This window comes from Myodes glareolus, chromosome X (assembly GCF_982192425.1).
Source record: "Myodes glareolus chromosome X, mMyoGla1.1, whole genome shotgun sequence".
NCBI classification, from domain to species: Eukaryota; Metazoa; Chordata; class Mammalia; order Rodentia; family Cricetidae; genus Myodes; species Myodes glareolus.
Genome location: NC_142053.1, coordinates 4,671,904 through 4,687,007, shown reverse-complemented (window position 1 = coordinate 4,687,007; position 15,104 = coordinate 4,671,904). Strand labels below are relative to the sequence as shown.

General features: G+C 44.5%; 1 protein-coding gene across 2 annotated transcripts in view; it reads right to left on the bottom strand.

The window, feature by feature from the left end:
• Positions 1 to 15,104, bottom strand: part of Cd99l2 (CD99 molecule like 2) — a 79,900-nt gene that overhangs the window by 4,386 nt on the left and 60,410 nt on the right. The window contains exons 5-7 of one of the 2 annotated variants that reach the window (XM_048457547.3): positions 13,133 to 13,186; positions 5,487 to 5,525; positions 4,501 to 4,620 (exon numbers count right to left, since the gene is read on the bottom strand). In XM_048457547.3, the coding sequence (XP_048313504.2) occupies positions 4,501 to 4,620; positions 5,487 to 5,525; positions 13,133 to 13,186 (213 nt within the window). Of the gene's footprint in view, positions 1 to 4,500; positions 4,621 to 5,486; positions 5,526 to 13,120; positions 13,187 to 15,104 lie in introns of both variants that reach the window. The other variant, XM_048457546.3, reaches the window with a different exon arrangement.

The window sequence follows — 15,104 nt, the reverse complement described above, 5'->3', positions numbered from 1 at the left end:
ATGATTGATGGATGCAGGGTAAGGAGGGGCAGATACAGATGCACAGGGGCTTTCTCTGGAAACATCAGCATGTGACCTTCCCAGCAGCTGCATGCACAAGGAAGCCACAGGAATGACTGCTGTCCCCACTCATACTTGGAGGACCCAGGGTCTACGAGCAGCTGTTCCAGTCTAGTTTGTAATCTGAGTCCCCCCCCCCACACACACACATTATCCTCAAGGACAATGAAGCAACTCAACAAAGCATCCTTTTCACTCGGTCAAAGGTCACCCATCAAGGACTTGGAGCAGCACTACACCCCTGTTTGTATTAGTGACAGAGTCTTCTGTGTCTTCTCTCTTAACCGAGGGCCTGCAGGGAAAATGGGTTCTGATTCTAACTGACCAACTCACTGGACACAAGTCATTTTCCCCGCTTTCACCTGACATAATAGCTGTTGGGTTCAAAGGGAAAGTCAGATGGGCCTGTGAAAAATGTAAGTAGTATTCTCCAGCAGGGGTGGTTAACTACCATGCAAAGCCAGGCAGGTGATGGCCCCAGTGCCAATGAGCAGGAGCTGGAAGACGTGCCCTGGGCTTCCAGTCCACTGCCCATACTCCCAGCTGGCAAGCAGGAGATAGCCTTTTTCCTCCAGTGGCTTCTCGGATATGTTCACCCATGGGTATGAGCGCCCCACCACCACCCCACAGACATGCCTGACTCCAGTTATCTTGGGCCTGGGAATAGATGATGTGGCAGACGGCAGCCTTACAACATATCAGGAAAGGCTACAGGTTGGTATGGTCACAGGCAAATTGGTGAATGCCGGGGAGAGAGGCTAGGTAGAAAGCAGGGAGAAGGGAATAGTGAGGTTTCCAGGACCAAAGCACAAGAAACACAAGTAAGTCAAAGTGCATTGTTACCTTGCCCTTCTGCTGCATCCGAAGGCAAGACACGAAGCTTAGAACCCTGGAGTAAGAACTCAGCTCCGGGCAATAAACCTTTCGGGTACTTACATGAGATTCACTGGTACTTGGCCCTGAGGGTTGGTAGGGAAACTGAGTGTTCCCAAAATGGGAACCCCTTTGGTAGCACCAGAGGTTGGAGGCCAAAGAGGTAGGTGCTTCTGGCATTCATCTCCCTGGGGCTTTCCAACCACTGGAGGCCACGCTTGACATCTAATCAGCAATCCAGTCAGACAGTGGACATTAGAAGCACACGCCTGTTTTTCACAAAGTTAGCCACCCACACAAGCACCCTTGGAATCCTTCCTGACCGTGCGCCATCACAGTGGCAGTGACATTGCCTCACAAAGCTCCAGAATAGTCAAGGTAGGTGCGAGCTGAGTGTCTAGTCAGATGTGGAAATTGCAGGCTAATCCAGGCTCGAAAAGGTCAGCAGGGGGCGCTGTGGCAGCACAATGAAGCATGGCTGCTGCAGCCCCACACTGGCCAGAGAGAAGGCTCCTTGGGAGAGGACACCCTAGGCCAGAACAGTAAGCAGAAAGGAGGAATACAGAGGGGAGACAACAAAGGCTGGGAGGGGACACCCCAGCAAAGGCTGTATCCTGGAGAAGGCAGAGCACATAGAAAGGGGAAATGGCTATGGAGAAGGAAGACTTCCTGGGGACAGGGAGAAGCCAAATGGCCAGGACTTTGAATGTCAAGTTCAGTTCAGGGTCTGGGCTGTGACTTGTAATCAATCATCAGGGAACGTGAGGAAGTCCAGTATATTTCAACAGTTCTCCCTGAAGAAGGTGAGGTGCAAGGCAGACAGCCAGAGAGGAATGGATGGGCAACCAGAAGAGAGAACTGTGTGTCGCTCGTCAAGAGTAGGCAGCACAGGACTCCACAGCTTGGGAGGACAGACACAGGAGCGGGAGAGACAATGAAGTCTAAGGTCCAAGTCCCATGTAAGCATGTCAGCCTGCCTAGCCTGCTTGTTCAGCTTGGGAGCGCTCCTAACCGCCATGTTCTTAACAAAGCAAGTGGGACAGATGAGGGCTGGACCCAGATTCTCGCAGTCTCCCTCCCTTTGTGCCACTCTGGCCTTGCTGAAACCCGTCCGCCTCATGAAGCTAAGCTAGGCCTCTCCCATCAGTCCCTGTGACCTCGTCTGTTAAGCCTGTAAATGGTGCCTTATCTGGGATAGGGATCTTGCCAACACAAGTAAGGATCTCAGAATGCCTGCATTCAGGATTTATGTTGGAGACAGCATTAAAGTAATGTAGTCACAAGCCAAAGAGCATCTGGATCACCTGAACAGCTAAAAGATGTGGTACAGCATCTTCTCCAGTCTCTGCAGGGAGTGTGGTCCTATGGGTACCTGGTTTTGAGACAATGCCTTACACTATAGACCAGGCTAGCCTGAAACTCACTTGTCGCACAGATTGCTATGGAATCCCAATCCTCCTTGTCTCAGCCTTACTAATGCTGGGGTTACGAGCATGGCCATCACATTCAGTTATTTGCAATCACAATTCTTTGTCCTAGAAACCACAAGAAGCTAAGAACACGGAGTAAGGCAAGAGTTGCTCACTAGTGAACCGCTCTGGTATGCCCTAATGGCTCCCACATGGGGGCAGGGAAAGAGGCTTTGGGTCTGAAGGACTTGCAACCTGTTCATTGCTAAGGCTGAATCCTGGACTGGCTTCCCTAACCACATAGGAGAAGAAATGACAAGAAAACCATGGCACAAATGGGCCTGCTATAGTGCCTCCAATAGAATTAGACATTCGGCAGTTATGAAGACAGATCCAGGCCTCCAGCTGTTCCCAGGGCCTACCCATCACTGTCTAAGAGCATCACTGAGCAGGAGACAGGCTAGAAATTAATAAAAAAAACTATTTGCTAAATGATATTAATGACTTTGATCAGTCATACAGAATAGCATGCTTCTCTCAGTTAATTCCTAACTTTGCCCATAGCCCTGGTTCAAAGTGTTACCTTTTTACCTCTTCACAAGGCCATCTTGAGAATGCTTATCCAAACTCCTGCTTCCCCCTCTTGCCACTAAGAAACTGAGCTGTTCTTCCCCAAACACCCTTGGACCAGGACCATGATCTCTTCCCTGAGAAGAGTATATAGAGATGGCAGCCCCAAAAGCGGCCCGCAGGTGGACTCCGCATCTCATTGCCATCTGTCTGCTGGGGGGAGGGTAGGAGGAGAGCTGTCAGGCCTCTGGGACAGAAACTCCCTAATGCTCCCTCTGTCTTCACAGGCACTGAGAATGAGACTGGAGGAGACGGGGACGATAATGACCTTCCCATTTCCTTGTTCTAGGCATAGTCTAGGAGGGTGGCACACCCTTGCCCAATTTGTCCAAAAGGTCTCCCTCCAAATACTCTACCAGATCCAGGGTCATCCTTGCCCTCGTCTGAGCTATCACTGGGTGGGACCCCCATCTTTTTAGCCAATTAGAAAGTCCCTTTGCTTTACAGTTGAAGGAGGCAGGCAGAGGTAGGAAAAATCTAGTCTTCATCCCCAATATTTCCTTGTTCCTACCCACCCTAGCACCAAGCTTGTGAGCGCAGGTGCATGTAGCATCCCTGACAAAAATGCTCTATGAGAGCTAAAGGAACAGGCAATGTTGTGGTCAAATGACAAAACAGTCGCCATGCCCACATACAAAGAATCCCAGAAGGCAGGTTCATTCCCTGAGAATCTCAGGTCCAGGGGCCACCAAAAGCAGAGGCCCATGCCAAGGACATTTAGAAACCAAAGAAAATGGCCCTAGGCTTCCCAGAAAAATTAAAAAAAAAATCTGAGGAAGGCAAGGAAAGGGAGAAAGTATGGCTGAGTAACGCACCCTCCCCTGAAGTAAACCTTGCCAGCCCTAAACTGGAGACATTCTACTTGACATAGTGATGCTGTGGAACTAAAACCAACAAATCTGGTCCTTCTGCTCTCCCTCAACAGTATCCTCAGAGGCTCCACGCCATGGAGTAAAATAGCCTTCTAAGAGCCTCTGGAACTATGTGATTTACCCACAGGTTTCCGTACAGCCTACAACAAAAGCAATCTGGCCTCTATAATTCCAACTCATAGAAAGTCAAAATCACTCGATGATAGCTCTTTCATTACTACTCCTCAAACAACTTAAGAGTTCATACATTTTTAAATGATCTGACTTGAAGAGGAGCAGAGGGCATTCGAGTGGTGACATGTCAAGAACTCAAGAGCAGAAAGGGGTACCTCCAGAATCACAAAAGGCCTGAAGATGTCCACTGCCATGTCAAAGAGACTCTAGGACACTACAGTATTCTGATTGTCAGTACAGAGGCTATGACCCTGGGCCTCTAAAGGCCCCACATCCCCTTAAGGAGAGATCTGAGGTCATAAGGATCTTTCAGAGTTCTGGCCCCATGCACTCTTCCAGTCCAGGATAACATTCAGTTTGGCCTGATTTTGCCTCTAAGAATGTACAAGATGTGCCTGCTAGGATGCCCGCAGCTATTGAACAGGTTGGGGAAAGGATGAGAACCTGCCTGGCCCCTTTTCCCTAATTGGATGTATACTTACGCTGAATGCTAAAGCAAAACTTCTTCTGCTGGTAGGAGATATAGCTGGATACAGCTCCAATCAGGGCCATGGCCAGGGCACTGACCACACCTGCAATGGTGCCAGTTTCTGTCGACATGCCTGGACATGGAAGAAGGGAGAGAACTGAATAGACAAGACCTCAACTCCAAGTGCCAACAGGTCGTTCAGAATTCTGCTGCTCTGAGAGCCCCCAGTTATGCTGACTCAGATGTCCATAATCTCCAAGTGCAGGCAGAAGAGCTATGCCACAGATACCAGCGGCATGGCAATGACATGAGCCCTTGGATTTACCAAGTGCTTCTGGTCTTCCATAAAGACTTTCATCTTGAGAAACATGAGAGGCAGATTGCAGTCCTCTCTTACAGAGACCCACCCAATTATCTGTGTCTCATTAGGTTTCCCATTGGGCCACCGATCCCAGGGCCTAACTCTTCATGTTACGTCCACTGAGTGGGTGCTCTTCTCTACTATTTGCCTCCTGATTCTATTGGTAACTGTGGTGATTCAGATGTGAACTATCCCTCCAAAGGTTCATGAGGTGAAGGCTGTCCTTTATGCAGAATGAAGAGCAGTAGTACCGTTGAAAAGTAATTGGATCATGAGGTTGCATCCTCAACAAGGGATGGAGTTGCAGTGGAACAAATTTCAGAGCTTTGTTATAACAGCCAGCTATGTATTGCTAAGAACCCATGAGGTAGGCTGAGTAGCCTTCTCCACCATGGGTATTAGCCATGATAGTTCACTTGTCCACAGGTCCAAAGGCATCCGAGTCAAGAGACCATGCACTAGCACCTCTAAAACCATGAGCAACATATGCTTTATCTTCTTTTATTTCTCATGCTGATGGAAAGCTGACTAACAGAAACATTTGGGGAAGGCCAGGAAAGAGCAACTCTAAGACCAGAGTGGTCCAGTGTTATTTTTCCTTGTGGGTCCAACAGAAACCTTGGTCCATAAATACCCACCAGATCCAGGGTCATCAGTGCTGTCATAACCGCCACCACCTGGGGAAAGAACAAAGGCATTCAGTATCTGCTATAATCCCTAAGGCCCCAAGATGAGTAGGTTCAGGCCTCCAGAAAGCTTAGTGAAATGATTGTTTCTATACATTGAGCTCTTGTTACATACAATACTCTCTAGGCTCTGGCTTCAAGCTTAGTTCTTCATTATCCACTAGGGACAGTTCACTTAGCATCCCCATCTTACAAGGGACGGAGCAAAGGCTTGCAGGCAGATGAAGGATGACCAAAAAGACATGAGTGCAAATTACAACACCAAGTAGTATCTGCTGCACATCTAGTCCAAGATAGTTGAAACATAAATACATGCAAAGACATAAGGCCACATCTAATATTTTCATATCCAAAAAGTTCTTAAATATTATAGATGCACAGCAGATTAACACTAATGCTAATTGAGGTTGGGGAGAATGAGGGAAGGGCATAGGAGACAGTTCCTTGTAACAGAATGATTTCTCTGATTATGGTGATATATTATCATCACATGATAAAACTGTTAGGCTAACACACGCACACTTCTCCAGAGGGAGGACCCCCCCATTCCTGCTGAACAACTCCTTGATAAGCAACAGGTTGCCATGTCAACTTGTCCTGAGTTCATCCTAGAGTCTTATGCTCACTAACAGAAGATGATGTTCTCAGGACTTGGTGGAAATTGGGGGAGGACTATCTTAGGAGAGACGTTTCTAGGATGGTGGAAGCGACAAGCACTGACATTTCCCTCACCAGTCAAAGGGTCTAGGTTTCTAAGTGTTAAAACACTCCACTGGAGTGAAGGAAGGTTATGGAATGAGCAGGTGGGATGTGGGGACTCTGTACCTTCCACTCAGTTTGCTATGAGCTTAAAACTACTGTAAAAACAAGTCTTGGGAGAGAAAATAAAGCTTATTATATTACTATGTGGAGCTGAATCTTCTAGTTAAAAGCATTTTATAAAGATCTCTGATTGCTTATTTACTAAAAGAGGGGTTTAAGAGAACCAGCTGCTCTTGTAGAGGACCTGAGTCAATTTTCAGCACCCACAAGGTGGCTTACAACCATGGATTACTCTGGTTCCAGGGGATCCAGCACTTTCTTCTGGCCTCCTTAGGCACCAGGCATGCAATGGTACATAGACACAAAGGCAGACAAAACCCCCAAACACATAAAACATTAAATAGTTAAATAAAAATATGAAAACAGCACCAGCATTTTTGTTCTGTTCTGTTTTTGAGGCGGGGTATATAGCCCAGGCCAACCCGAAACTCCAGATCTTCCTGCCTCACCCTGGAACATTTCTAATGCTGTGACCCTTTATTACAGTTCCTCATGTTGTGGGGACCCCAACCATAACATTATTTTTGTTGCTGCTTCCTAACTATAATTTTTCTACTGTCATGAATTGTAGTGTAAATATCCAATATGCAAGATACATGATATGCAACCCCAAGGGGGTCATGAGCCAAAGCTGAAAGCCAGCGCTCTGGAGTGACAGACTTGCAGGCACGCATCATCACCCCATATGCAGCTGAGCACCAACAGTTTTCACAGCATCATTGCTGCTGGAGAAAGCAGAGGAGGCTAGAGGGCAGATCCACGAACACTGAGATTTCAGCAGCCAGTGCTTAGAGGCCAATGGTGCTGGCCTGTCACTCCCCTCTGCTGTCCAACAAGTGCTCACTGCCAAGGTTAAAAGTTAAGCATCCACACAGGTGCCCTTTGTGAATGTGTTCATGTCACCAGCTTCCTGGAGTTTAGACTTAGTGATTCGACTTTTTCTTCCTTTCATCTCAAGACAGTATGGAGAGCAAGCCTAGCCAAACCGGTGAACTTCTGGATCAGTGAAGAGACCCTGTCTCAAAAACTAGGGTGGAAAGTGATTAAGAAAAGATATTCAACATTGACATCTAGCTTCCATGTTATGTGCAAAATATACACACAGACACCGACAGACACACACATTGAGTTGTTTAATGCCAGTTGAATTTGTCACATGCCCTAATATTATCTTTTACACACTGCATTTTGTAGAGCAGCTTGGGTCAGCCTATGCTTGGAGAAAATGGGTGGAGCTCAGAGACCAAAGAGGGAGGGTGTGTGTGTGTGTGTGTGTGTGTGTGTGTGTGTGTGTCTCAGTTTAAATCCTTCTGTCATATGAACCTGAACCAAAGTGAGCCACCTTGGCCTATCACTGGAATTACTCAGGCCAAAGTCATGGTCTTCATCCCTCTTTGGTCTGACGTCCACTCATTTTCTTGGAGCATGGGCTGCTGACCCAAGCTGCTCTACAAAACGCAGTGTGTAAAGATAATATTAGGGCAAGGGACAAATCCAACTGGCATTAAACAACTCAATATAGTTCATGAAAATCAATTTCTAACTGAAATCAAATGGATAAAATTATAAGACCACAAAACATTTTAGGACAGCATTTATACCATCTTAGGAGCAAAGGGTATCATTTAAACATGATCATAAAGTCCAAAATGAAAAATAGAAAAGATTCTATGAAAAGTAAGAGCTTCAGTAGTAAACGCATAAGCAAAATTGAGCAAGTGAATGAGAGTAGATGAGAGAGTCAGAGAAAGAGAGGCAGAGACACTTGTGCCTCAAAAGCATTATAAATAAGTGCAATGAACTGCTTGTGGTAGCACACACTTAAAGTCCTGCACAAGGAGGCTAATACAGAAGGATTATGTGTTCAAGGGCAGCTTGGGCTATAGGATGACACAGTCTCAAAAACCAAACAAAAGAATGAGATGGGGAAAAAAGGGAGAGAAAGACCTGGGGTACCTATGAAGGGAAAGTCACATCCCTGTAATCTCTACACTTAGCAGACTGAAGTAGAGAACTGGAAGGCAGAGGCCCTTCTCAAAACAAATGAACAAATATACAAACAAAAAAGCTAAATGATAAATCCCCCAGTACTGACAAATATGTATCAGAGAAGGGAACTTAATTAGCAGAAAATGCAAATGAAGCTCAGCATGCCATAACATCTCCACACTTTAGGAGGGGAGGAAATGAAAAGAAGGATGTGGAGAAACTAGAAGCCTCATACATTGCCAGTAAGGGGAAGAAATCGCCCAGCTTCCGTGGAAACACTTAGCAGCTCCTGGAAACATGAAAGAAAGTTATGGCATGCACTAACAATATCACTTCCACGGTTTGAACATGTTCCCTAGAATTCCTGTTGCCCGAAGCTTGATCTTTAGGGTCATATGTTAATGGTAATTGAAAGGGAAGCCTTTGGGAAATAATTATGATTAAACGAGGTCATGAGGGTGGAGCCCTCAGGTTGACCTCTGGGGGTTTATCAAAAAGGACAAGAGACACAAGACAGCATGTGTCTTCCAGGTGATCCTTCCCATCATGTCTGGACCCAGCACAGAGGCCCCAGCAGATGCTGAGCATGTGCCAATGCCCAGGCATCCATGATACAGTTGAAAATTGTGCCCATGTCAAAACTTCTATGTACTTTTATACAGATGTTCACAGCAACATACATCGTTCATTATGACCTTTGGTACAGTGGTCCATCAACTGTCAAGTAACTAAATAAAATGTTTCGTAATATATGAAAAAGGGCTCTATAATATAAAATAAATTGTTACTAAACAATGAGAAAAAATGGGCCAAGGACATGAACAGATCACAAAATATATTGAGTTTCTAACAACACACAGATTCAAGGAAATGAAAAATGTGACTAGGGCAAATGCTTTGTTCTGATTGAATTCACAAAGATTACAAAACCATAATGCTTGGTGGATTGAGGTTAGTATTGGAGAAAATGGATACCTGCTTACTTTCTAGCAGGGCAATTGGAGGTTGGTGCCACCTTAATGGGAAATCAGTTGGTAATGTCATTTAGAGTAACTTTTTTTTTAAAATGTATGCATCTTATGACCCAGCAATGTTAGTGTCCGGAATTGGTCTGACAGAAACAAATGCAACCTCTCAGTTGGCCCCACAGCATTCAAAGCCCTGTGTACAGCTGAAAAGCTGAGGAGCCAGTACACAAACTAGGCTACAGCATAAATAAATTATGGAGTAATACAGTACTAAGTAGTCTCTGACAGTATTTCAAAATCATCTCCATAACAGAGAAAAATACCCTGAGTTTATTGAATAGACACGGGTTTTAAAAGGAGCATGTGCTGGGTATAGGAACACATACCCGTAATCCCAGCACACAGTCAAGCTTCCTGGGAGGCTGGGGCAAGAGGACTGCCCTGAGTTTGAGGACAGCCCAAGATTTCCTTCTATGGTATACATTCTACTAAAATTTGTTTTCAGGATACATACCTATTCACACAGATAGTTAGAATAGCTATCTCCAGGGGCCCTAGATGTAACTACAGTGACCAGCATTGCTGCCGAGACCGCTGCTGCAATGGTAGTAACCACTGCTATAGCAGGTCCCATAGAGACAGGAACCACGTAGGTAGAGCAAGCACCATTACTTGGATGGACCCTGCACAATAAGAGTCATTACGTCAGTAAGGAAGTTGTGTGCAGTGGTTTGAATAAATCTTGTCCCCATGGAAACCGTGGGGAAAGCTGATTGTCACTGTGGCAGTGTACCGCTTTTGTCCTGGGGCTGAGTTAGTTGTCACAAGATTGGGTTTTCACAAAGAGAGCCTGCCCCTGTGTTTTGTCTCATGGGTCTGCACTCATTTGCCCTTTTGTTTTTCTGCCATGTTAGGGTGCGACATGAGGCCTTAAACAGATAGCCAACACTCTTGGCCTTCCAGCTTCCAGAAGTGTGAGGTAAATAAACTTCTTTCCTTTATTAATTACTCTGCCTTGGGCATTCTATTATAGCAAAAGAGAATGGAGTAAGATGCTGCGAAAAAAGCTCTGTTGTGCACAGAGGAGTCTCAGATACAAAGACAACAATGCACATATGGATGTCAGCCTTGAATCCTACAGAGCCACTTACCAGGAGAGACAGGGACACAAGGCACGTGCTTGCCCCTCTCTGATGGCAGCCCAGCTCGTGGCTCATGCTGAGTGTCTGACGCATTCGGTTGTCAAGGACACACAGAATCGTGGAACAGTAGAGTGATTATGTCTACAACTGTTGGGGAGGTGTTCAAGTGTTTACGGACATTGTGAGTGTCCCAGACTTTCAACAAGACACAGCTAGAGCTTTTAGATATTTTTAATGTGCTTTTATTGTCTCAAAAAGAGAAGTATAATGTTTTAAATCAATGAATAACGCTGTGAATGGTGGTGCCTCCCTTGAACCTAGAATCTGGAAGGCTAAGGCAGGCAACTCATGACGTCCAGGCAAACTGGGGCTACAAAATAAGACCCTGCCAGGAAAAAAAAAGGAATAAACAAAAAAGGGGAAAGACATTGCTGCATATGACTTTCAGTTAATAAATAAAATCAAATGGAAAAACCATGTCAAAACATACTGACTGCCTGGGCTAACCACCAGGGAACCTCACAGCTGCAGAAACTCCCCCAGTCACACCTCATCCATTCCCTGGTGTTCTCTTGCCCCGATCTGATAGGGGACAGTAAAACACCCAGTTCACATATTAAGGGTAGATCCTCAGAATCCCCCTACATTCATGCCACACTCCCTGTGTGTTGTGGGCCCGGGAGTGTCTGCCCCGTCTCTACTCTGTAGAGCAGCACAAGCTCTAGTGTGTTTCCTCAGGTTAAAGCTGGAAAGATTGTGGAAACAAGTCTAAAGAGACCTTTCTGGAACCTCTTCCATCCATGCTGGAAAAAGAAGGAGGCTGTTGGCAAAAGGACAACAATCTGAGTCCAGGAAGGGCAAGAAAGGAGTGGAGGGTTTACAAGCAACTAACTTTAAGAGATGCAAGAGGACCCAGTAACAAACTCATTTTGAGCCAGACACAGTCTGCCATAATGTCTTGAGGAAACAACATACAGCAGATAATATATTACTTCAGAAATCCACTCTAGAACAACAACTGAAGCTATGTCTTGAAGACTCAAGTCTGGGAAGTGCACTAATTGAGTTTATAATTTATGTAAATGTGATGCTTTCCCTTCACCCCCCTTCATGAGCTTGTTTTGGTGTAAGGGACGGTGTCTGTGAATCTCATCCATGTCCCTGACACCTATGATGACAGAGGCAATAACTGAAGCCAACAATTGATTATTCTTTACAAGACAAGCTCCAATAGGAGCCTAATTAAAGAATTTCCTAACACTTCTTCCTTGCTAAAAGAAGTACTTTTAATGAAGAAAAGCCCCTGGCATGTCACTCAGATTTTCAATCCTGGGCAAGCTAACACGCAACCGCTGCTCTCATCTCCCCATCTGGAAATACCAATTGTCACCCAGGAGTAATTGGCTCATTTGCTGGGTTTGCCCTTTAAATGCTCCATGTTCTCCTGACACCTGGAAGTTTCATTTAGAGGTTTTGAGGGCTTTTTCCTAGAGATGACACCATCTGGAAAGGCATTGCTGGGGACAAATGTGACTACAGTACACTTTAAGCAAAAGAGAACACTGTTCCCATATGAAAGGCACGATGCTTGCAAGAAAGAAGCAAATGTTACTACTTCAGCCAGGACTTGGGGAGGGACCCTTAAAGTGTTCAACCAAGATAATACTCACAACTTGCAACCTTCGAACACTGCCACGATTTCCCATCACAGCAGGGACTAATAAGGAAAGGGTTTCAAACACCATACCTTATCATTCTAACATCTTATCACAGCCGACTGTAGTCAAGAGGTCACAGCTGTCGTGTTCCACACCTACAGGTTCCAACATCAACACACCACAAGTCTGCTCATACCTCACACCCCACGCTTAAGACACCATTTGACTTATGCTATGATGAAAGCTTTCAATCATTAATACTTGGGGGAACTGCAAACATGTGACTTTGGAAAGAATGTGACTATTCAGAGGCAGCATGAAGAGGGTTTATTATGTCTCCCCAGCTGTGGTGATGGCTACTGAAATATACACGTGTGATAAAATTTTACACACACACACACACACCAGTGCATGTAAGATGAGATCTGACAAAATCTCCAGAAGGGAAGTGGGTGACTTTATTGTACAGATGTCAGCTGCCTACTTTAAATAATCTATGACTGTGGACCTGCAGTCAAGGATCCTTGGGAGAAACTGGGTAAGGAGGATACAGGAGCCTTCTGGAACCATTGAAAACTTTTACCAGTCCTAAACTAGTTTTAATGCAAAGGTACTATTAGAAGATCTGATTTGCTAGGTACTTCTTTAAAATAATTATCATGTGACGTTTACACCCTCCCACTGCACGGAAAACTGGATCTCCAAGTAGAGCAGGCCTCTGACTGTCCTACCACAGGCTTCTGGTGTAGTCTCCTAAATATGCTTCTATCATGATGGGGGCACTAGCTCAGGCAGCGCCTTGGCTTAAAAAACGAGAAGGGAAAAGGTAGCTTCTCCAGAAAAGCTTACAAATGGGCCCCCAACTCCAAGAGTGACGAGACACCCCAAGTAACAAGTGGAAATGTCGAAGGCTTATTTTCCAGAAGAGAGTAAGAATGGCAGGCTTTACTTGGTAAGTGCTTGAATGAGAATTAGGTGTGTAAAGTTGGATGAAGAAATCTTCCTACCTTTATTCTTACCAGGTTTGTCTCCTCCATCTCCCAGTATGTCCTCAAGATCCTTGTCTGATAAATCTAGGAAAAAAAGGCATTTCAGTGACAAAACTATTTCAGAAGCAAGAAATCAGATTAATAAATTTCGGCAATGACACTTGGATGTTCTCTGTGGTACTGGGAGTGTGGCTCAGTGATACAGCACATATAAGGCCCCGAGAACCATGCCTGGTGCCAAAGTTAAAGAGAGATGGGGGAGAAGAAGGAGGGGAAGGAAGATAAGAGCATCATATGCCAAAGATGAGATTTTTGTCAAAGTAATTAAGAGCCTGACTTAACAAAGTGATCTCTTTCCAAGCTTGTTTTGGGCTTCCCTGAGCTCAGAAACGGGAAGCTGAAATCTGTCCTCTTTCTCCTACTGATCTTAAAGGGTCCACTATCCCTATAGCTGAAGGGAAATACACTCCATCAACAAACTACATGACCTTGTTATGAAGAGAACCTTAGCCCAGATGAGATCCCATCACAGTACCTGAACTGCAGCTATCTGAAACTCTTAACTGAACAAAGAAATCTTAACTCATTTCTTTTAAAAAAAAAAAGCTCTCTAACTTTCTCACACAACCATAGCTAACTAACACAAGCAGCAGGATTGTTATTTCTAGTCAACTATTAGGTGCACATCTTCCTGAATGTCCTATTGCTAAAATGCAAAGAGTGCTTAAATCCTGCCTGCTGTATTCTAAAGTACTAGAAGTATTCACAAAAGTCACTTGTATGATTGTTTCAGTTCTAATTGGTTTTATCTGCTTTGTGTCATAAGAGACCACTCTTGTTGCAGAATGAATGTTGTACCTACTTGATTATTTGGGAAGCATTCCCTAAAACTGAATGAAATGAGTTCATCAGTTCAGGCCAGACACCGATGGTACTTGTCAATGAGATTCCAAGTGAGGCCCTTATCAGTTACAGTGAGTCTAATAGCATCCCATAACATGAAGACTTTCTCCAGTGACATTGGTGGTATTAGTAGTAGATGTGGCTTTTGGATTTCATAATAAAGTGTGGCATTACACTGAAGTTTGAGAAACCTTAAGACGACAAGGTTTTCCAAACTAGCCTGCAATGTTTCAAAACAACAAATGGGTGCAAGTCCATTGAATGGGTGCTGCAGTTCAAATAGGAATATGAACTGCATTCATATTTCTATAGGCTCATGTGTTGGGACATTTGATCCCCAGCTTTTGGAAATATGTTACTGGGAACTGACCTTTGAGTTTCACTAGTCCACTTCCTGTCTCTTTCTCTGTGCTTGTTGAGTGTGGATCCAACATGACCAGTGGAGTTTTGTTGGGACCCAATCATTTCTGAAAGCATAAGCCAGCTGAATGAATGAATGAACTCCTCTGTTTGCTGTCAGGTATTTGGTCAGGGCAGCTAGAAAAGTAACTAAAGGGTGACTGGGTGAGGAAGAGTTACTAAAACATTTGTATTTATTGTTCTTTTACATATTTGTTTTAAAACCCCTTTAAATTTAGTTGTATTTATTATTTGTGTGTCTATGTGTGTGTGCACATGCCTCCGCATGCACACATAAACGTGCATGCACAGGCACAGTACACATGTGCAGGTCAGAAGACAGCTTTCAAGGTGCATATCTTAATATGAGAATCCAGGTATCTCCTAGAAAGATGAGCATTCTAGAAATTTCTAAGAAATGTAAACTAATGCCACTCTTTTCACTAAATTGCTTTATCAAGCCACATGTAGTAATTTCTCATAAACTGTGCTATTTATGTTAATATGTGTGGCTTTAGCATTAATAATTTTAGACCGATACTACTGTTCTTTTAAGTTTTAAATATACGGATGATAAACACTGAGGGATACGACCCATATAGACAAAGTTATTGAGATTCCCAATAATTTGGGAAATCCTTAGATGAAAAAGTTTCAGCATGACTACTGTAGGGTTCTGCAGCTTGCAGTGGCCTGGCCT